Here is a 22,762-nt window from a genome sequence, read left to right as displayed (position 1 = left end):
GCATGAGAAAATACTTGAGAAATGTCTCTGACAAAAAATTGGTATCCTGGATATATTAAGAACTCCTAAACCTCCATACCAAGATGACCAACAACTCAATTTAAAACTGGCCAAAAGATCTGAACAGAGACTTCACAAAAGATGGTAAATGAATGGCCCATAAATACGTTAAAAAAAAAAAATTCAACAGCTGTAGTCATCAAGGTGATGCAAGTTAGAACCACAGCGAGACGCCATGAGACATTCACCAGCAAAGATACGCTGACAACACCAAATGTTGTCAGAACATTTGGCGAAGCAACTAAAAGTCTTATAAATTGTTGGTAGGGGAGGAAAATGAGAACATTGGAAAAGATGTAAATTCTTATAAATTATATAGTTTCTCATAAATTAAATACACACCTCCACTAAGACCCACCCATTCCACTCCTCGGTATCTACCCAAGGCTTACAAAAACACATGTCCACTAAAGGATGTGTCTGAAAGGTTCCTATTAGCTTTATTCATCATAGCCCTGGACTGGAAGATCAGGTGTCCATCAACAGAAGACTGAATAAACAAACTGTGGCCTATCCATACAGGAAAAAACCACCCATCCATGCAAAGAAACAAACTACTGATACAAGCGACAAAATGGAGGCATGAATCCTAAAAACCTCCTGATGGCACAAAAATTTCCACAAAGGAATACCAATTTTATGATTCTATTTATATGAAGCACTAGAATAAGCAAAATTGATCTATGGTGAAAAAAATAAGATTCATTCCCTCTAAGAATGCTGAACCAGGAGTTTGCTGGGAATAGACTTGGGGAAAATTTCTAGGGTGATGATTATGTTCTGTACCTTGATAGGGGTTTGAATCGCACAGGTGTATGTATTTATAGGAACTCATCAAATGGTATGCTGGTGATGTTTTTCATTTCATCATAAATGAATTTCATCTGAAAAGAAATTGTAAGGAAGTATTGGCATTGTAAAGAAATAGTGAATTTTTGTGAATAATATTGAAGTATTTGGGGGAATGTATCCATATCTACAACTTACTTTGGAAACACCATAAAAATTATATGAGCTGCTGGATGGTTAGAGAATCAATATATGAGAAAGCAATACAGTGAAAGGTCAGCTGAAGGAACCTTGTTTGGAAATTTTATGATAGAATATTGAGAACAAAAGACAATTGAGGCCAATTGGCAGATCACCTGTAAGATGGAGTCCTGGCCCTAGAAAAAGACAGTAGAATCTAGCTTATGTCTAGGGGAACAGACTAAGGAGGCTACTGGGTCCAGAAATTGGCTTTCTGTGCTCTATTCTAACTTCAACAGTGAACCCAGGGGCTGAGGCATTTCCTAAGACCCACGGGCTCCTGCTCTCTGTAGTCGGTGACTTTAAAGAGTTCTCAAGGGATCTGTTCTAGAAATCTGGAGCAGAGAGGGATTGTCTGATACCATTTACTCTCTAGCTACTGAATACCTACTGTGTGCTATTCTCTATGTCAAGTTTTGAAGATACTATGAGGAACTGAGTGTCTCCTGCCCCTTTTTGATCTTACCATTGCTAATATCTGCTCTTCTTCTACTTATTATATTGAAGTATTTGGGGGCATGTATCAACATCTACAACTAACTTTGGAAACACCATAAAAATTATATGTCGTTATTGACACTCCGACTAGAAGACTTGCCAATTCCTTTTACAAACCTTGTTGACATTTCTTCAATCTCTCGATTCAAAAACTTTCCCTTGCTGAAATTGGACCTGAATGCCTCTATCTAAACAGAAGAGATTTTTTTTTCTTGTTTTACCCTCTCAGGAGTGAAACTTAACACGAGAAGATCCTCAAAGCCTCAAAATAGCTCAGCAAGATATTGGACACATGCCTAGTGACTCCAAGTCACCTTACACTCTCCTGAAGTCGAGGAGAGAGAGAAAGTGTAGTAGGGCTGCTAAGCTCGACCCTCTGCCCCACTTCCAGCACAGGTCACACCAATTACCATTCCTTCTTTGGGCCAGAAGTTCTGCCCAAAGTTTAGCTTGGGGACACAGCGTCAAGGAGAGGTGGCTGGCCTACTCGGTCACTTGACATGACCTTGAATCCCACGTTACAAATGCAATTGCTCCAGCCTCACCTAGCACACAAAAGAGAAAATTCCTTCCTTAAGCGTCGATTTTCCCCAACATTCTTCGTGGAATGTGGGCATGTTTTGAGCTGTCACAATGGACCCCGAATTGCTTGAGTGGCACCATACTCAGTAAAAAGTAAATAAAAATAAATTGCCTTCATTAGAAAGGCTGCCACGCTTTCTTTCCATACAGTGACTCATCCCATGGCTTAACTGCATACTTTCCCCTCTGCCACGTCCAGACCGTCACCTCTTTATCACCTTTACGTGCTTGCAAATCCACCAGCTCTGAAAACCTCTTGGCAAGGTGATCATCCCAGCAGCTCACCACCGCCCCTCCTCCTGGTTGAAATCTTCTTGTTTCTTCTCTGTCCTTTGTCTCTTCTCCTTCCCCAAGAATTTTGACCTCTCAGAAGTTTAAATATCTGTTTTCCTTCCCTAGAACGCTATTTTTCAGACAGTTGGATTCTCGGAAGGTAATGATATGACTCAGGGAAAATAAGTGCTCGTTTCCCTATCTCTGGTGCCAGTTAAAGTGATTGGTGTTCAGGACTTTCGGAAGCTCTTTGAAAACAACAGGGCTGGTCGGATTCCAGCAATTTACCTTCCGAAGGCTGAGCATGTCTGGGCAGTGGCTGCATAATTTGGATGGAGTCATCACCGATGAGACAGAGTTGGCTCAGCTAGGGAGCACTCATTGCTCTTTTAAACTCCACGGCACCAGGGGATGAAGTCACCTTTCTTCTTTTAAAACCAACAGATTGGCCCTGTAAGTCCCCGTCCCTTCTGTTAGAACGTGGTGTTTTTTCCTCCTCGCGGTCACCAGGAACTTCTCCCAGGTAAGGAAGCTCTGCTTTTGTGGGTTTCCATCTGGAGAAGCTTGCTTTGAGGGGGGTTTTGCAGGGCATCTCTGGGTAGAATGGGAGGCAGGTCGAGGGACACGCTGGCTGAGGAGGAGGGCTGGGTCCCCGCCAACTGGTGTCCACCCTGTAGGCCGGTAGACTCTGAGCTGGGCCAGCAGAACCCCCACTCAGCTCCAAGCTGCAGGGGCTGGTTCTCATGGGCGGGGGGGCATGGAAATCGAATCTGGGCTTGGTTTCAGGTTCCTGCTGTATAACCAGCATGCGGGTGAAGCGGCAATGAGTGGTCTCCTCTGGGCTGGGGCTGTCCGTCCTGACAACTGGTTTTGTGTTTGGCTTCGTGACCCTCCCCACCCCCCAGGAGGGTCTCTTGATAAAAGCTGATGTGCAGAAAAGCAACAGCTCTCTGGAGAGCCTTCCTTTGCCAGAGTATAGCAGGAAACAAAGGGGCCCCAGCTCCCTGTTGTAACATGCAGGGACCTTGTGTAAACAATGGCTGAGCTGCTGTGTGGCGCAGAAGGGTAGGAATGCATCTCAGCGCCCGGCCATAGGAATTCGTAGGAAGGGAGCATGAGAGTTGGGGTGCATGTCTGCGGGTAGACCTGCGGTCCTAGGGACTTACTGGAAGCTCCCTGCTACACTTTCGATGAGTTATAACAGGCTCTGTCACTGATTGAATCGCACAGCTCTTACTGGCTCTGGAAGTCTCAATAAAGACATCTTGGTCATGACGGAGGCACCTGCGGGGTGATAGGTGGCTTTTGGAGAAAGAGCTGAACCATACCATGGAGTAAAAACATTGAGAATCACGGAGCCCTTTTCCTCCTTGACACAGAACCCTGCCACACAGGGTATGGGGGCGTTCATCTCTAACCTTTGAAGGGAGCGAAGAATCTCATTTCAATGAGATGCTTGTTTTGTTTTAAATGCAATTGCCTACTGGCTGTCAGCTCTGGCTTGCAGGTTCGCCTCAAACTTGGCATGTCCAGAATTCATCCTGACCTGAAATCTGCTCCCCCTTCTGTGTTCCCCAGCTCAGCAAAAAGCTGCTGGTTTTCCATGACAGATTTCTGAACTTCATCGTGGACCCCTCCTCCATCCTTGCATTCCTACATCTAGTTTGCCAACACATCCAGCAGATTCTGCCTCCAGGTTGCCTCTCAAAGCCATCCATTCTCCCACCTCCATGGCTGTTTTCCTCATTCAAGCCAGGATCACCTCCTTCCAGGAACATGGAGGCCTCTCCTCCAGGCTTTCCGTCTCTTCTCCCCTTTCCAGTGCAGCCGGCATGATTCTGCCATGGTCAGTCGGCACCCGCAGAGTCCAGTCCATCCCTAATCTGGTGATTCTGCCTCCTTACTATCCCTCGAAAATGTTCACATCTTGCTCACTGCCACTCCCTTGGTCTGACCCACCAACACCCTTCCCTGAGTTATCATGGTGGCCTCTTAACTTGACCTCCCTCCTGTCAGGCTCACTCCTATCTCAGTAGAAGACGTTTTTCACTTCCTGTGTTTCCAAGCTTTTAAAGGACATGTTGTACAAGAGTAGAACTTGAGACACTTACTACTCTCTCGGGGGTTTGGAAGCATCAGGACTGTTATGACTTCTGTAGATACTTCAAGAGGGGAGGCAGAGGGAATGGGGGAAGGCGGGGGGGTGTATACTACAGCGGGGAAATGGCCTGAGGGATATGTTGAGCTCACGCTTGGGAACCGTGCAGGTCTACAGCTGAATCCCAGCTCCTCTTCCTAGCGTGGCCTTGACCAAAGAGGAAAGCCTTCTTGAGACTTGTTTTCCTCAGCTGTGAGACGGAATGGAAGTAATAATGCCGACGTCGCTAGATGAATCTAACAGTTAGACGGGAAGGTTCTCTGAAACCCAGCAATTAAGAATTTTTAGTTCCTTTTCTGCTTTCCATTCCTTTTAAGGCTTATAATCTCTAAGTATCATGTATCTTTGAGGTATCTGTGCGTGTGTGAGTATGTGTGTGTGTGTGTGTGTGTGTGTGTGTGTGTATAATTATCTGCTTTGGGCACAGTAGAAAAAAGGAATGGCAAAGAAATACATGAGAACTCTCTTAAAAGAATTTGCAGTTTGCTTAGGGAGGCAAAGCAGCCCTCAGTGGTATAAAAACAGCTATAAAATAAGCATTCTGCGATCGTCATGCCTCTAGTACCGGTTGAGGACATAAGCAGGGAAGGCTTGTGCCAACAGGTCCGTGAATACCTGTAGACAGAGTGTAAGTAGGTCTGTATCCAGCAATTTTCAATTTCGGTTTGTTGGGGACTTCAGAATCATCGAACTCTGATGCTGAAGCAGAGCTTCCCAGAAGACTTTGTCCTTTTAGGGTGACTTAAGGACACCCCAATTAAGTGCTGTGCAGTGTGTGAAGTGGCTTTACTCATTCATTTATTCATCCAGCATTGGTGTGCGCACCGACTCTGGGCCGGGTCCTGTGCTGTGCAATTGCTTTGCAACCCTTCCGTGGGACACGGAGGATAATTCTCCTGTTGAATCACAACTAGCCTCGGGGAATCATTGGACCAGTAAAATAAGAAGAAAGTGACATTGGGGATAGCCATGGCTAGGTTCTAAGAAGCTTTGCAGCTTCCTGCTGGGGGTTCTTGGCTTACTCCCTCTGGGGGAAGCCAGCATCGTGTAAAGTCATGGGCTGGCAACCTGGCTCTTGCGGAGGTGGGTGGGGGGGATCCCTGATGTGTAGGGTTTGGCAGTTTTCATAGTATAAGTACTCCCTCCCACCATGGCTGATTTCGGGCTACCAAAGGGAGAGCGCTGAATGCGGGGTTGGAAAGAGAGACACAGAATTGGCTCTTACAAGTGGGGACAGTCCAGCTCTGGGGGCATGCCTGCTAATTCCTCGGAGACTATCATGCTGCCAGAAAGCCAACTAGGTGGACAGGCTACATGAAGGGAAGCCCAAATAGCCCCAGATTTTCCAACCATTTTCCAACCATTTTCCAACCATTTCCAGCCTGGATTGAGGCTCCAGGAATGAAGCCTTCAGAGGAGTCCAGACCTGGCCACTAGGGAAGGGCTGCATAGGAAGGACCCTGACTGGGAAATGCTCAGCTCAGCTCGGTCAACCCATAGAGCCCCATCATCTAAGTTCAGAGGTGGTTGTCTCGCAGCAAAAGCTAACTGGAACAAGCTGGCCGTCTTGTTTCTGCAGAAGTCAGCCTGGATGGAACCCCCAAGGGAGTGTGCAGGAGTAGAGGGGTCTCTCCAGAGAATTCTCTGTGCATAGTCTCGGGCCTCAGATCACCAAGGAGACAATGTCTTAGTTAAAAAGATCCGAGGAAGAGACTCAACCACTTCGCCAACTAGTTTTACCGTTGTAACTAAATCAGTGAAAAACAATTCTCTTAGACGCATACATGTGCATGCGCGTGCACGTGCACACACACTTCTCTCAGCTGCTTCTGTCACTGCCCAAAGCTCTGCTGGAAGATCACTACCTGCTCCTTGGACTCTGCTTCATCCTCTGCGTGAGATCTGGGATCAGGGGGAAGGGGACAGAGCAGAACAATGAGAAGTCAAGGAAATGCCCAATCCTGAGGTCTGCTGGAAAGCCACTGAGACGCCTAGAAAAGACCAGCAAAAAGGAATTAAAACAGGAGGCTTGGGATAGACACATGCATGAGTGGTAAAAGCATGAATTTTGCTATCAGATGACTTGGATTCCAATCTGAATTCTGACCTGGGAAAGCATCTTGACATCTCCATTCTCAGCCTCTCCATCTTTAAAATCTGGATAATAATGCCATCTCACAACGTTCTCGTGAAGATTAAATGCGATGATGTCTGTAGAACCCTAAAGACGGGCTGAATGTGCAGCAGTTAACAGTAGTAGGAGTGATATTGTTGGAGTCACACAGGTGGCATTGTCGTGACAAGTTTCAAAGCCACAGCCTCCTTGGTAAGCCCTGCACTTCGGTCCATCAGTCACACAACAGGTGCCCAGGGTAAGTATTCAATAAATACTCAAATCAGACTGAATATCTATTTTTGGAATACTCTACCACCATTTTTATTGCTTTTTAAAAAAATTTCTTTATGTATTTGAGAGAGAGAGAAAGAGAGAGAGAACAAGCGGGGGGAGGGTCAGAGGGACAAGCAGACTTCCTTCTGAGCACAGAGCCCACTGCAGGACTTGATCCCAGGACCCTGAGATCATGACCTGACCCCAAGGCAGACACTTAACAGACAGAGCCATCCAGGTGCCCTGACCATTTTTTCTTATCGTCCGCCAGATAAACTTCCAAGGACTTAAAAAGCATTAGTATGCATTTTTTTCTCCTTTAAGGGTGAAGTAGGAACCAAGACCGTGTTTTCTCATTTCTTGTGAGTCCTCTTCATACCTTCTGCTGTGTAATAGGTAGTTGAGTCGTTCAGTGCTCACAGTGCTCAGTACATTTTAACTGTTATTATTTTTAAAATTCTATTTAAGGACAAAATTAAATTGGGTGACTTATGCTGGGATCCTGAACCCAGCATACTCCAGAAATCTTAAGGTTACCGTTTCTAGATGCCACCACTTTGGTAGAACAGTCAGGGTGTTGGATAGCATGATTTTTAAGAGCAAAATCTGAGTGTTAAGTCCTCGTGCTTTATTTATACTTGGTGAATAAGAGTTACTAAAACTTTAATCTATGCGCTGATGTTAGGCGGACTTGTCTCATGAAATTTATGGTTAGTTCAGTCATGTGGATTTTTTAAACAAAGAATAATGCAAACATTCTGTTAAAGAATAGCTGAATTGTGTGTTTTTTTAAAAACTTGTCTTATGAAATATTTATAGATTCGTGAGTGTGTGCCTGCTTGGGCCAGCCTCCCCCAGTGTTAACGTTTTGAATAACTGTAGCATAATGTCAAAACTAGGTAGCTGACATCAGCACAGTCCAGAAACTTTACCAATTAGATCTTATCATAGGTTTTTATCAGCTATGCATGTGCTCATTTGTGTGCATGTATATAATTACATGTAATTTTTGTCATGTTAATTTCATTAACTACCTCAGCAGTTGAGATACAAAACTGTACCGTCACCACAAGGCTCTCTTCTTACAACTCCTTTGAATCCACCTCCCACCCCTAGTCCTTTGAAGCCCTTAATCTGTTGTCCATCTCTGCCATTTTATTTCAGGAGCATTACATAAATAGAATCATGCGGTGTTTAAAGATTTTTTTTGTTTATTTATTTGAGAGAGAGTGTGAGCAGGAGTAGGGGAGGGGCAAAGAGAGAGGGGGGATCAGGTTCCCCGCTGAGCAGAAAAAGGAATGCTTTATCCCGGGACCCTGGGATCATGACCTGAGCTGAAGGCAGCTGCTTAGCCGACTGAGCCCCCCCAGGCACCCCAGAATCATGCAGTGTTTACATGCATGAGATTGACTGTTTCCACTCTGCATAAGGTCTCTGAGATCCATCCAGGTTGTTACACAGATAGCTGGCTCTTTTTTTTTTTTTTTTTTTTTTTTTTTTTAGCTGGCTCTTTTTTATTGCTGAGTCGTATTCTACAGTACAGATGTACCACGGTTTGTTTAATCATTCACCCACCGGAGGACATTAGGGTTGTTTCCAGCTTGGGGCCATTACCCATAAAGATGATATGAGCATCTATGTGCAAGTTTCTGCCTGAATGTAAATGATCATTTCTCTGGGATAAAAGCCTGAGAGTGTAGTACCCAGGTCTTAGGGCTAAGTCCATTTCTAGTTTGAAAATGAACTGCCAAATTGTTCTAGAGTGACCGTGGCCTCTTGCGTTACCACCGGCAATGTGTGAGTAATGGAGTTTTTCTGCATTTTCGTCAGCATTTGGTGTTACACTATGTTTAAGCTGCTCTAATAGGTCAGTAATGATATCTCATTGTCATTTTAATTTGCATTCTCGAATGGGTAATGGTGTTGAACATCTTTTCATGTGCTTATTTGCCATCTGTGTATCTACTTCAGGGAAATGTCTATGAATGTTTTATGTTCATTTTCTAACTGGATTGTTTTTTCACTGTTGAGTTTTGTGAGTTCTTTATATATTCTAGAGACATGTCCTTTTTCAGATGTGCAGTTTACAAATATTTCCTCCCTCTCTGTAAATAGGATTTTTCATAGAGCAAAAGTTTTTAACTTTGACGAAAGCCAACTTATTAATTTTTCCTTTTGTGGATTATTCTTTTAGTGCAAAGTATAAGAACTTTTGCCTGCTCCTAGTCCTCAAAGATTTTATCCTATCTTTTTCTGAAGCTTTATAGTTTTATATTTAAGGCCATAATCTGTTTTAAGATAATTTTTTGTATAAGGTGTCAGGTTTGTGTTGAAGCATGGTACCCAACCCAAACACTATACAGAAAAAGACCGGTATATTTAAATACAGAAAATGTGCAACATATAGTTGAAAACCGTATAAATGACATCAAAATTCAAATGGCAGACAGAAAAGTTATTTGCAGTACCTATGTAACATAGTAGAATATTGTTTCCTAAATACAAATTTCCTAAAATTTAAATAGTATATCAAATAAGAAAGAAAGTAAACACAGACCAAGTACATGAACGTGCTGGTCAGAAGAGAAGAAATGCAGATGGCCAATAAACTTAAGAGGGGATGATAAGCCCCCAATTGAAGGGGCACACGTTAAAAATGAGAGGACTTGCTTCTTTTTATTACAAAAGAATTACAAAATTAACATGCATCGTTATAATATAAAAATATTAAATTCATAATATAAAAAATATAAAAAACATAAAACATATATAACGTTAAATGAACATCTCCTTCAAAGCCTCATCATACCCTCCCAAGACTGAAATCATTCTTTCTTCTTTCCCTAGAAATAATCTCTATGAAAAGTTTACTATTCCTTCCAGCTCTTTATGTGATTAGAAGTGTGCATGTGTGTGCAAGTGTGTGTGTGTGTGTTTCCTTCTTATACAAATTGGATCCTCTTTACAAATGGTTTTGTACCTGGCTGTCTACAGTTGACATCATCATCATGACTTTTCATATCGACTATCAGAGTCACCTTATTTGTTTAAATGGTTGCATAGGATTTACAGTGTAGCTACACCTTATTTCATTTAACTCTTTATTGAGAGACGTTATAGTGTTTCTCTTTTTCTTCCGTTACTAGGAATGCTGCATTACAGAGATCGTGGGGTTCACTTGTTTACATCTGTATTCTGTAGGATAGATACTTAGAAGTGAAACTGCTGGATCAAAGGACACATGAACTTTCATTACAGAATATGCCAAATCGCCATTTCAAAAGTTCTCTCCATTTATTCTTCTACCAAAATGGGAGCATACCTATTTCTTCAAAAAGTCACCATCTCTTGAAATTAACCAGTGCTTTAGAACACTTGGACAATGTGATGAGTGAAAAAAGTCAGCATTGGGGGCGCCTGGGTGGCTCAGTGGGTTAAAGCCTCTGCCTTCGGCTCAGGTCATGATCCCAGGGTCCTGGGATCGAGCCCCGCATCGGGCTCTCTGCTTACCAGGGAGCCTGCTTCCTCCTCTCTCTCTCTCTGCCTGCCTCTCTGTCTACTTGTGATCTCTGTCTGCCAAAAAAATAAATAAAATCTTTAAAAAAAAAAAAAAGAAAAAAAGAAAAAAGTCAGCATTGTTTTAATCTGCATCCTGAGGTTGAATGTGTTTTTATATGTGTATAGTTAATGTCTGTTTCTCTGTTAATCGTCAGTTTATAGCTTTGCCTGTCTCTGTTGATTGTCATTTCCTTATTGCTGTGTGAAACTCTTTTGTAGTCTGGATATTAATCTTTTTATACATGCGGTAAATATTGTCTTCCTTCACTTGTTTTTATTGTACTTTTCTTTGTTGTGTCTTTCTTTCTAGAGACGTTTTTATTTTATGTAGTGCAATCTGTCTATCCTTTATTTTAGAACTTCTAAATTTCATACATTAGCAAAGTTTTCCCACTCCAGGATAAAATTATTTCTCCTAATATGCTTAGGGATTTTCTTTTATTGTTTAGATATTTTATTTTATTTTGATCTTGAATTTATACACCCTGTGAAATAGGAGTCCACCTTAAAAAATGGCCAATTAACCCCATACTCTCTATTGAATAGTCTATCTTTTCCCCACTGACTTGAAATGCCGATTTTCCCATATGCCAAATCAATTTCATTGATTACTTTTGAAACTTCTTAATCTATGCAAATAAATAATTTACCCCACCAACAAAATCATGTTGTTTTAGTTACTTTAGCTTTATAATTTGTTGTATTACGGAAAGTAGGTACCTTCTCAAATCCTGTCATTATTTTTCCTTATCAATAGTTTCTGTGTTAATAAGCAAGATAGATTAGTAGAGGAAAAAGGCAGCCACAATAAGAAAAGACGTGTGTATTTGTGTATGCATGCAAGTGAGTATGTATGTATATTAACATATTCATAAAAATATATGTATACACACATATGTATATATATGTGTACACATAGATATATATATACACACACACACAAAGTAGGTATTTGCATAGGCACAGATAACTCCTGGAGGGGCACACTAGATCCTGTAATAATTACCTCTAGGGAGTGGAACTATTTGGGGAGTCTACTGATGAGTGAGATTTACTTTTCACTTTGTATCATTCCTTACTTTTTATGCATCCTTGAAAAAATTTGCATTTCCTTCATAAATAAGAACAGTATATGATTTTCTCTGCCAGAAACCCAAGCCTGAATAAGGGCATATTCTGTGGGTGAGTGTTTCTCAATCAGAGCTCCACATGCGAATGACCTGGGGAGTTTTTTAAAAAGTACAGATGTTTAGGGACCTGCCCCCAGAGGTTCTGTTTTCATAGCTCTGGGAGAGAGCCTGGGCATCAACATATTTTAACAGGACCCCCAGGTGGTGCTGATACTCAGTCACAGTTGAGAACCATTGCTGTAGATGATATGAGGCCTCAAAGTGTCCCCAGAAGGCCACGATGATGAGGTCTTTTTCAGAATATAATTACTTGGGAATGCAACCCAAAGTAATCCATCACTTCTCTGTCAGGCTAAGTGTTGGCATGAGACCAAGTGCAAACAAGTGTGGAGGGGAGTGGTGGAAAAGAGCTTTGCTTAAATGTGTGTGAAAGCATCCATCTCTGTGGTAGGCCTTTTTGTTGCAAGGTTTAGACTCCTTCAGGCTTTCTTGACACGTAAGAGATTCTTTTAAAATCATTATGACCATAAAAGATACAAGAATCTCATGGAAACTCAAAAACAAAGCAAAACAAAACAAAAAACCCACAACAGCTGTGCCTTAGGAACCCAGAGTGTGGTTGGTTCTGGAAGGTTCCAAGAGAGCTCCAGGAGCCAGGGTTCCTTGGAGACCCTCCCATAGGAGACTTTCAAAATACTTTCATCTGGAGAATTGCTTTGTTAAAATGAGATGGCTTTTGGAAGCCAAATCTGGGAAACAGATCAAAGAGGAAATTGAAGAAGCCTAAGGATTGACTGGAAACCCAATATTGCCGTAGCTCCGCGTCTTCCTCGGATGCTTCTCCCCGTCCCTTGGCTGATTCTGCCTCTGTGTTCCCGACGGAGGATCTGACCCAGCTCGCCCGCAATGGTCTGTCCCTGGTTGGGCGGGCTTTTTCACACCAGATGACCACAGAGAAGGATGGAATGGCTGATGGAGTCGTGTGCCCGCCCACCCCTGCTCACCAGAGCCAGAGAGGGCATGGAGAGGAAAAGTGAGTGCGTGAGAGTTTCCCTTAGAGTGGGAGAGTGCAGAGAACATGGATCATGATTCCCCTGTACAGGCCAAGCACTAAGTGAGGGCTCCGTGAAGGCTGGATCGGAGGATGGAGCTGCGTCATTTCAAGCCAATGTGCTAAGGGGCAAAGTCAGGAATGGGTCTGTGGCCCTTGCACTCTGAATATCCCTAAAGGTCTTTTTTAGCTCTACTTATTTGGGCTTTTATTTTTTTATTCTTTTTTTTTAAAGATTTTATTTATTTATTTGTCAGAGAGAGAGAGCACAGGCAGACAGAATGGCAAGCAGAGGCAGAGGGAGAAGCAGGCTCCCTGCTTAGCAAAGAGCCCGATGTGGGACTCGATCCCGGGATGCTGGGATCATGACCTGAGCTGAAGGCAGCCGCCTAGCCAACTGAGCCACCCAGGCGTCCCTTATTTGGGCTTTTAAAAGGTCTTAACAGCCCAGGAATTCAGGAGAATGGAATTTATTTTCCCTTGGAATTAGATCTGTGCCCTAGGGGGAGGCAGAGCCCTCCAGGGGTGGCTTGTGCCAAGTTTGAAGCCTTGGTATGAAAAAAAGAAATCCAATGTTGTCATTAGTATTTTGTTATATGGAAGACATGGGTTTGTTTTTTTTTTTTTTTTAAAGATTTTATTTATTTATTTATTTGAGAGAGAAGAACAGAGATAGCAAGAGAGAGCTCTAGCAGGGTGAGAGAAGGAGAAGCAGGATCCCCCCTGAAGAGGGAGCCTGACGCAGGGCTCGATCCCAGGACCCCCAGATCATTACCTGAGCCAAAGGCAGACGCTCAACCGACTGAGCCACCCAGGCATCCCAATGGGTTACTTCTTGAAATACTATTTTGAATATAGTGGATTAAATATTATTAAAATTAATTTTACCTATCTTATTACTTTGTTTTAAAAGTGGCTATTAGAAAAAAGTTTTCAATTATACACGTGGCTCATGTTTTCTTTCTCACAGACAGTTGGATTAGATGGTGACTCCAAGGGGCAGCTGGGTGGCTCAGGCAGTTAAGTGTTGTCCTTTGGCTCAGGCAGTTAAGTGTCGTCCTTTGGCTCGGGTCATGACCCCGAGGTCCTGGGATAGAGGCCTGCATTAGGCTCCCTGACAAGCCTGCTGCTTCCCCTGCTTGTGCTTGCTCTCTCTCTCTCTCTGTCAAATAAATAAATAAAATCTTTTAAAAAAATAAAAATAAAAAGATGGTGACTCTGACATTTCCCCCTTGCACAGGCATGTAAAGATCTGTATATGAAAGACGTACCTTTGCGGTGGGGTCCCCTTTAATACCCGGTTTTCAGAGCTGTGGCAGTTTGGTTCATCATCAGAGCTGTGGTAATCTGTCTTATTCTGGCTTTTTGTCCCTGTCTTAGAGACTGCAACCCAGTTCCTGTTCTCAAATATAACCACTTAATCCTCTCCTATGGTTTCCCAATATCCCACATCCAGGTGGCATTGTTTATGGCTCTGCCTGGGCGAGTCCTTATGGACCCTTTCTCTGCGTCTCTGCCTCCCTTGCTCCTTCCTGCCTCATTGTCCCCCTTCCTTTCTGGGTCCAGCACACAGCAGATGTCTCACACATGTACTCTCAGGCACTTTTCACACACGTCTTTTTCCTGCAAGTGCGTTCCAGCCAGCCGCCTGGATTTGGGGACAGATGACTGCTTCCTAATGGCCCATCACAGTTCATCCTGTTTCCCCCAGGAATGAAGTTTGCAGATGGGACTGAGTCACTTCTGGAAGTGAATCTGCTTCAGGAATTTATAATGATTTTAATAAAACCAACTACTGTCATTATTTATTGAGTTGTATTACCGGCCAGGATCTATGGTAGGTACATTGCAAATACGTCTCATTTAATCCCTACAACAACCCCACAAAGCTGTGCTGCAATTCCTTAATAGGGCTGGGGAAAATGAGGCTCAACAAAGTTGTATACCTTGCTCTCTGATCACTGCTAGGAAATGGGGGACCTGGGATTTAGATCTATGTCTGTCCCCAAAGTCTTAGCTCTTACCCCCAATTTAGACTGTAAAGATATACTGCCTCCCACAAACGATGCCACCTCCCAAGCTGGGCAACTACCAGTTGGAATTCTATGCTGCTTAGCAGGTGATATCTCTAAGCAAATTTGTTGAATGATGACAGTGCTATGTGTTTGCGTACTGTTTGGTGACTGTCGAGTTGACGTACAAGTTTCACAAAACCTTGTGAAAACTAGAATAATGGGCTCTATGAAGCCTATTTCACACACTAGGGAAACTGAGCTCCAGGGGGATGAAGTGGTTTGTCCAGGGTCACTAAGTGAAGAAACAAACCCAAGTTACGTGAGAACCCAATTTTCATGAAAGATTTATTTTCGATTTTCCTACTCCATCGGGATATACTTGGGCATTGTGCTGCCTGGATGGCAGAATATGGGGACAAACCTTTTGTTGTGATTGCTGATAGAAACCTGAGTTATGTGAAGGGTTTGCAGGCACAGACTCATTGGAGTCTCCCAGCGTAGGTATGCCAATGTCATTCACCCAATGGTCAGCATTGCCTGACCCCATGTCTGGCCAGGCATGGGGCTACTGGGTGGATGGTAGCAATGGAAGGGGCATAAGACATGACTTTGTCCTAAGGAAACCATTTCCTGCTGGACATGGCAATTATCTTGTAAAGAGAGTATTATCATCCACGGAAAAGCATTGTCTAAATGGAATATAAAAAGTTCTGCAAAGCACAAAAGGAGAAGGAAATAACTCTGCCTGGGAAGGTTTCCTGGTAGAAGGGACTTGTGAGTTTGGTCTCAATGGACTGACTTTAGAGATGAAAAGCCTGAGTCACTAAGAGTTCTGCAAAGAGCCTCATAATGTTATAACTTCATTAGGCTTCCTAAACATATGCTTGTTGCCATAGCTCCTTAGAGAGTAGTAGCATAAATTATTTATTGGAGTACTTAAAATATTAACACCAGTAAATTCCATGATATAGTCACAAATACTCTGCCTAGTTGGATGAGCCAATTTGAAATAATGGTTTTTACGGTACTCCAACTTTCCAGTTCTACAAAGCTAGTATGAATACCTGGAAATAAATAAGAATCCCAGAAGAATCGTGTCCACTCTCTAAACATCAGCCATTTCAGACAGAGGAAAACTCTGTCTCTAGCACTTCGTGCCCTTTTATTCTTGTAAAGAGGTATTTTCTTACACAATGGATAATTCAGAGCATTCTTTGCTTTTCCAAGCGTAAGAGTCTTGTATATGCTGCTGAATTTCATCTCTTGAGTATTAAGAGCCCAAATGTAGACCCTAATGTGTTTATTTGGAGATGGAAAGATAAGAACCTTCCAAATTTAGAAATTGAAACTGATCAGAGCCAAACTCTTGGAGCCCAAGAGGAGAATGCCCTCTTGGCTACCATGGTCCGTAAGGTTGCTGGTGATTGGATTTTTCTGATAGATGACATAGTACAATAGACTGAATATTTGTGTCCCTCCAAATTGGCAAGTTGAAGTCCTAATCCTGAATGTGATGGTCTTAGGAGGTGCAGCCTTTGGGATGTGATTGGGTCATGAGGCTGGAGCTCTCTAGCCCCTTCTGCCATGTGAAGATGCAATGAGAAATCAGCAGTCTGCCACCAAAAAGGAGTCCTCCCAGAACCTGACCATGCTGGCACCCTAAGCTTGGGTTTTCAGTCTCATGGTCTCTAAGAAATAAATTTCTGGCTTTTATAAGCCACGCAATCTGTGGCACTTTGTTAGAGCAACCCAAACTGACTAAGACACCTACATCCTAGATAGTGGAGGTATCAGCTAGAAATTTCTAGTTGAGAAGGAAAATCCCATCACGGGACCTCTTCTCTCTTGCACTTCAGTGTAGTTGTTTGGCTTGTTTTCTGGGTGTGACAAGATAGACTTACACCTTCTACTCATAACCAAGATGGAAGGCTCTTTCTGATCCCTGACTTGTTGAAGAAGAAGATCCAGATCTGCAAGAGTTGGGAGAGCATCCGAACAGGGGTAAAAATCTTGACATTCCTGGAAGAGTGTCTCCTTTTAAAGCAGATTTTGAAGACCAGAAGAAAGAGTAGGAGTCCTAAAACAGCTTAGCAGTATTGAGGATTGTTGACGAATATTACTATTTTAAGAATTTAAAAATGAAGTGCTTGACAAAAGCATTCACAAATATAATGGGCTACCTGGAGAGAAAGGACAATCCTTCCCACAGGTGGTATTTAAGTACGAGCTGGGTATATGGCTACTAGGGAGCCGGGCATAAGGCAAGGGTTGGTCTAAAGGTTCTGTGATCCCTACCAAGAATTCTAGATTCTATTATTTGCTAATTCTTGGTTTACCTTGTGCATATCTTTATGTTTGTGCTTTTTACTTTATTCTCTAATGAATATGGCCAGGTATTTGTCACCCTGACAAGGTCGAAATTTCCTTGAAGGAAGAAAGCTATCCACACTGCTCTATCCCAAGCATTTAGCACAGTGACTAGAACATGGGAGATACCAAGTAAATATATATCGAATGAATAAATGAACTAATTTTTTATATCTATATTAATATGTATGTCTATATCTCGATTTATTAGTATAATTATGTATATCTTGATTGGTAGTGTAAGTCATCAGCGGACTTGCTTGCTGCTAGGGCGTTCATACTCCTTACAGCCCCTGGTTGCTGGGCTATCTGGAAGATGCAGGGTGCTGTGTGATTCCCCACATACGGCACTTCTATGTCACTTATTCCTTCTCTGCAGCTGGAGCTGTGCTATAGCAATGAAGGCAGAGTAGAAGTATGGCTGGGGTTCTTCTGAATTTGTATTTCTAAATCCAGCCCCACTGCCAGCCATGCCCCTAGAGATGCTGGTTAGAGGTCTTGGGTGTGATTCGGTTGCATTAAGTGGGCAGGTCTCCTGCAGATAATCAGAAGTGTGGTTTCAGCCCAAGCGTGGGGAGGGAGGCAGGTGTACGAAGGGCAGGGGCTCTGATGGCACACCGGGCGGAGGAGCAAGAATGCAGACTCAAGTAGGAGACTGAGTGGGAGAATCTCAGCGAGCTAGACTGGATGAGAAGGTCAGAATGGGGCCAGGAAGTAGAGGCAGAGAAGGTGTGGTTTTTACGTGGAGAAATTGCCAAAGAAGCAGAGGAGGTGGGTGGGGTTGAAGACAACACTTGCCAAAGGAAGGTGTGACACGGAGATCTGTTCGATCAACAGAGACTGAGCGCCTGCCTTGGGACAGCCACTCTTCCCACTGCTGGGGATTCAGATGAGTAGGGTCTCTGCTCTCAGGTACATGAGCTGTGGACTCAACTCTCTGTATTAACAGACCATTACAGTACAGACAAATACAGTACAGCATGTGATACATGCTGGAAGGAGGCAAGCACAGGGAAGTCTGCAGGGAGCACAGCAACTCTGAGACAGAAGGGACAATCTGTAGTCAGCAAGGTGAGGCAGGAGGAACGAACTCTTTTATATATATATATATATATATATATATATATAATATTTATTTATTTATTTGACACAGAGAGAGAGAGAGCACCAGCTGGTGGAGTACCAGGTAGAGGGAAAGGGAGAAGGCTCCCCGCTGAACAGGGAGCCAGATGTGGGCTCTATCCCAGGATCCCAGGATCATGACTTGAGCCAAAGGTAGACACTTAACCATCTGAGCCACCCAGGCGCCCAGCAAATGTCTTCTTGAGACATCTGAGAGTTAGGATGGATAAAGTGTGGTGATTGATCCGAGGGGCGTAGTGATCAATCAAGGATGGCCTGTTTTGGCTCAGGCAGCTAGGGGGATGTCTTGTTCCAGAGGCAGCTCTGAAAAGAGAGGAGGACATGTCCATTTAAGGTCATCGGGGAGTCAGAGCGCTAACCTCCTAGGGTCCAAAGGTCCGCTGGGCCCCGCACCACTCATTGGGTGGGGGGGGATCTCCTTTACCTGCTTAATAGTATCTGATAACTGACGAGGGTCCTTGCACACACCGGTCACTGTCATTTACACATCTGTTCAGTCAACCGATATTCATGAAAGATCAATTATGTAATCACAGTATCCTGGTGTTCCGTAGACCCGAGGGTACCACGATGCAAGTGATTTAGTTCTTCTCTTTATCTTTTCTCTTTATTTTTAAATTTATTTATAAATAAAATCTATTATAAAAATTTATTATTTATAAAATAATATTTCTATTTATTTTTCTATGTATTTTTTCAGATTTATTGATGTTTAATTGACAAATAATATTGTAAGATATTTAAAGTATACACTGGAGATTCCTGTGTAGCTTGTAAATGATTCTTCCTATGGAGGCAGCTTATCCATCACCTCACATATTTACCTTTCGTTCTTATTGTTGTGCATTAGACCTCCCGAACTTACTCATCTTACGGCTGGAAGTCTGTACCCTTTTACCAACCTCTCCCTATTTTCTCCACCTCCCTGCCTCTGGCAACCACTTTTCTCTTCTCTTTTTCTAGGAGTTCTACTTTTTTTTTTTCTTTTTGGATTCCACATATAAATGATATCATGTAGAATGTCTCTTTCTGGCTTATTACACTTTGCATAATGCCCTCCAGATCTACTCTGTATGTGTGTGTGTGTGTAAACGAAACATATTAATCCAGGGGTACCTGGGTTAAGCATCTGACTCTTCATTTCAGTTTAGGTCATGATCTTAGGGTCCTGTTATTGAGCCCATGTCGGTCTCTGTTCTCAGCGCTGAAGTCTGCTAGAGTTTCTCTCTCCCTCTTTCTCGTCCCTCCCTCCTGCACTTTCTCTCAGATAAATACATCTTAGAGGGGTGCCTGGGTGGCTCAGTGGGTTAAGCCTCTGCCTTCAGCTCAGGTCATGATTTCAGGGTCCTGGGACCAAGCCCCGCATTGGGTTCTCTGTTCAGTGGGGAGCCCGCTTCCCCCTCTCTCTCTGCCTGCCTCTCTGCCTACTTGTGATTTCTCTGTCTGTCAAATAGATAAATAAAAATCTTTAAAAACAAAAACAAAAACCAAACAAACAATACAACTTAGAAAACATGATAATCTAGAAAAATATGAATTCATTTATTCGTTAATAACGCACACTGTTTGTTGTGTTGGATATGTTGGATATTGGAAATAATGCTTCTGTGAACATGGGAATACAGATGGTTCTTTGAAAAAGTGCTTCTCAAATCCTACAACTGTAGGATTTCAACAAGCTCTCCCACTTGCAACACCCCACTTTATCCTTTAGAGAAAGTATTTGCTCACCTCATTTTGTCTTTTTAGTTTCTTCTTCATGGACTTAGTCTTTGAGAGAGTTTCATCTTAGATTGAGGTTTAACACTTTCTAGAAGGCCTGGAAAATGTTTTCCAGACTCCATCATTCACGAACAACTCTGGGGTTCCCTGTGACAGAAGCAGTGATATTAGAATGCCAGTAACAGATGTGGTTGATCAAAGTCTTCCTCGAAATGCTTGTGTTTGATGTAATTTCATTTCACATTTTGTGTGTAGCTTTCCCAAGCTGAGGTGTGAAATTCAAGCATCAGAGAAACCAGCAGGGTTTTTAGGTTGAAGTTAATGAAACAGTGGGAACCTACATAGTTCAGATTTATTCAGAATCTAGCCTCACACATCCAGAAGAGATCATCTTACAAACCTGGCTCCTGGGGGCCAGGGAATGCCTAGGCCCCTGGGCCAAGAAGGATGGGGAAAACCACTATTTAATTCATCAGTACGGCTCTATTTTTTGTCACAGAAAGCTATAAGAATCTCCAACTCACTTCTCAAAGATACTGCAAGGAGTAATGAAATGGTTCTGAATGACCAGTCTACTGGAAATCAATGTTGCTTTTTAAGGATGTAATAGTATTGTAAATAATGCTAAGATACAAGATGTTGAATACTTAGGTCGTTTGATTAAATGGTGATGTCAGCATGATCATGGCTCAGGACTGGATTTCCATTCCAGACATGTTTTCAGTCTTGCACTGAGAGCATGTCTTGTCTCAATCGCAGATTATCTCTCGCCTTGATCAGCCGCCTCTCACGTGTTCAAGCTGATGTCTCGGTTTGCTAATGGATAAATATCACAGCTTTCTCCACCCATGGATGTGGGTGGATGGGTTGCCTTTGTATGTAAAGCATATTATTATAGGCTGCAAGTCTTGGAAGGCTGAGGAAGCCTTTGACAACATCTGGTCCTAATTCCTTCATTTACATTGAGGAAATGAAGCCAGAGAGAGTAAGTGGTTTGCCCAGTCACCCAGTAGTTCCCAAGCCAGGGGGCTGAAATCCGGATTTATTGATAAATCCGGATTTATTGATAAATCCAATGTTTTTACTCTGGCATTGTGATATATCCCCTCTGGTCTAGAATTCCCTTTTAAAACTTTTGGGTGCTTGGATGGAAATCAAATCCCTACTAGAACCAGTACCCAATTTAGGTAACTCCTGGTGTTTTCTGAGCGATTTTGGGGTCTTCATTGCAATTTCTAAGAGTACCCGATTTCTCTAGGCAGACAACCAAAAGGCATACAAGGCAATGTCCGCAGTCAGTCAGGCAGTGTGGGAACCTACAGGCAACTTCCCACAGTGTTCTGGAAACCAGATCAAGCCAGCTGGTCTGATTACAACAAATGATTATTGGTGCCTATCCTAATTAGGGTGACAGGACTTCTGATGTGGTAAAGATCCCACTTGCTGCGTTCCTAGATTAAGTCAATCCATCATTTTCAGTTATGCAACTGAGAACCTGCTGCACGCAGAGCTTTATGAAAATCTCTTTGAAATGGGGGCACCTGGGTGGCTCAGTGGGTTAAAGCCTCTGCCTTCGGCTCAGGTCATGATCCCAGGGTCCTGGGATCGAGCCCCGCATCAGACTCTCTGCTCAGCGGGGAGACAGCTTCCTCCTCTCTCTCTGCCTGCCTCTCTGCCTACTTGTGATCTCTGTCTGTCAAATAAATAAAATCTTTAAAAAAAAAAATCTCTTTGAAATGTAAGTCAGAGATCGGCCATGAGCTTTCCAGATATAGGTCGAGATTCCCCAGGCTGGACTTCTCTGAGGCAGCCGGTGAAGAGATCTTCTTAGGAAAGCCAAGAGCCCTCCACATCATGGTGTTCTAGGGGGAGATAGAAAATCAGCCTCCGTGGTCCTTCTTGGCCCTGGTATTGTTCTTTCAAATAATATTTATTGTATACCTTTTTCAGATGGTAAGAGTAACGCATGTTTATTGTGGAAAATGCGGAAAATTCCAAAGAAAATAAAAAGCACTCATAATTCCAATGCCTTAGGAGTTTCTTCCAGGTTTCTAGTCCAAAATTTTCCAATCTGTGCTTTAGACATATATGGAAGTATATACCCGTTTATTTTTATGAACTTGAGATTCTACTGTATCCTATCCTAAAATTCTAGAAGTCCGTAAACCATGCAGAGCTCAACACACTAAGTTCTTTGCTCAAAGCCTGGCATGTGGTGTTTGATCAACAAATATCTGTTAACTGAAGGGGGAGGGAAACCATGATTCGTGGAGTCAACCAGCCTCCTTGGAACATCTCCCACTCGGACCATGCCCAAATCTTGACAACAATCTCTGCATGCTAAAGAAACATAAGGAACCGGAAATGACGACTTTCCTCCCAGAAAGCTTCTTCTTCCCAGGAGAGCATCAGTGGTAATTCATCTCCTGTTTTTGTGCTTATTATCTCCTTCAGGAGATTCCATTCGATCCGAGATCTCCACGGACAGGAGGGTCCCCTGGAAGCATGGACCTCGGTGAAACATGGCCCCTGGAGGAAGGAACCTGGTTGTCTCATGCTGGAATTCATCACTTTGCCAACACCAGAGGGGGTATGGCTGCTTTTGATGTCCCTGATACACGTGGTACTCCTCAACTCCTACACACATTGTGTCAACCCAGCTGTGCTCAGTACGTGCCCCGTGCTGTTTGTCTTTTCAAAAGCAGCCAGGTGGACGGGAGAGGAGCAGACTTGGGAGTCAGGCAGATCTGCGTTCAGATCCTACATTTCTTCCTTACCAGCTTTGTG

The 22,762-nt window shown here is 43.1% G+C and overlaps 1 protein-coding gene across 1 annotated transcript in view; it reads left to right on the top strand.

The window, feature by feature from the left end:
• Positions 1-22,762, top strand: part of LOC111154520 (angiomotin like 1) — a 154,510-nt gene that overhangs the window by 4,549 nt on the left and 127,199 nt on the right. The window contains exon 3 of the mRNA XM_022514175.1: positions 22,430-22,565. Within this exon, the coding sequence (XP_022369883.1) occupies positions 22,430-22,565 (136 nt within the window). The remainder of the gene's footprint in view (positions 1-22,429; positions 22,566-22,762) is intronic.

This window comes from Enhydra lutris, unplaced genomic scaffold, assembly GCF_002288905.1.
Source record: "Enhydra lutris kenyoni isolate GAN:26980312 unplaced genomic scaffold, ASM228890v2 scaffoldscaffold37, whole genome shotgun sequence".
Classification (NCBI taxonomy): domain Eukaryota; kingdom Metazoa; phylum Chordata; class Mammalia; order Carnivora; family Mustelidae; genus Enhydra; species Enhydra lutris.
This window is presented reverse-complemented; position numbering and strand designations above follow the sequence as displayed.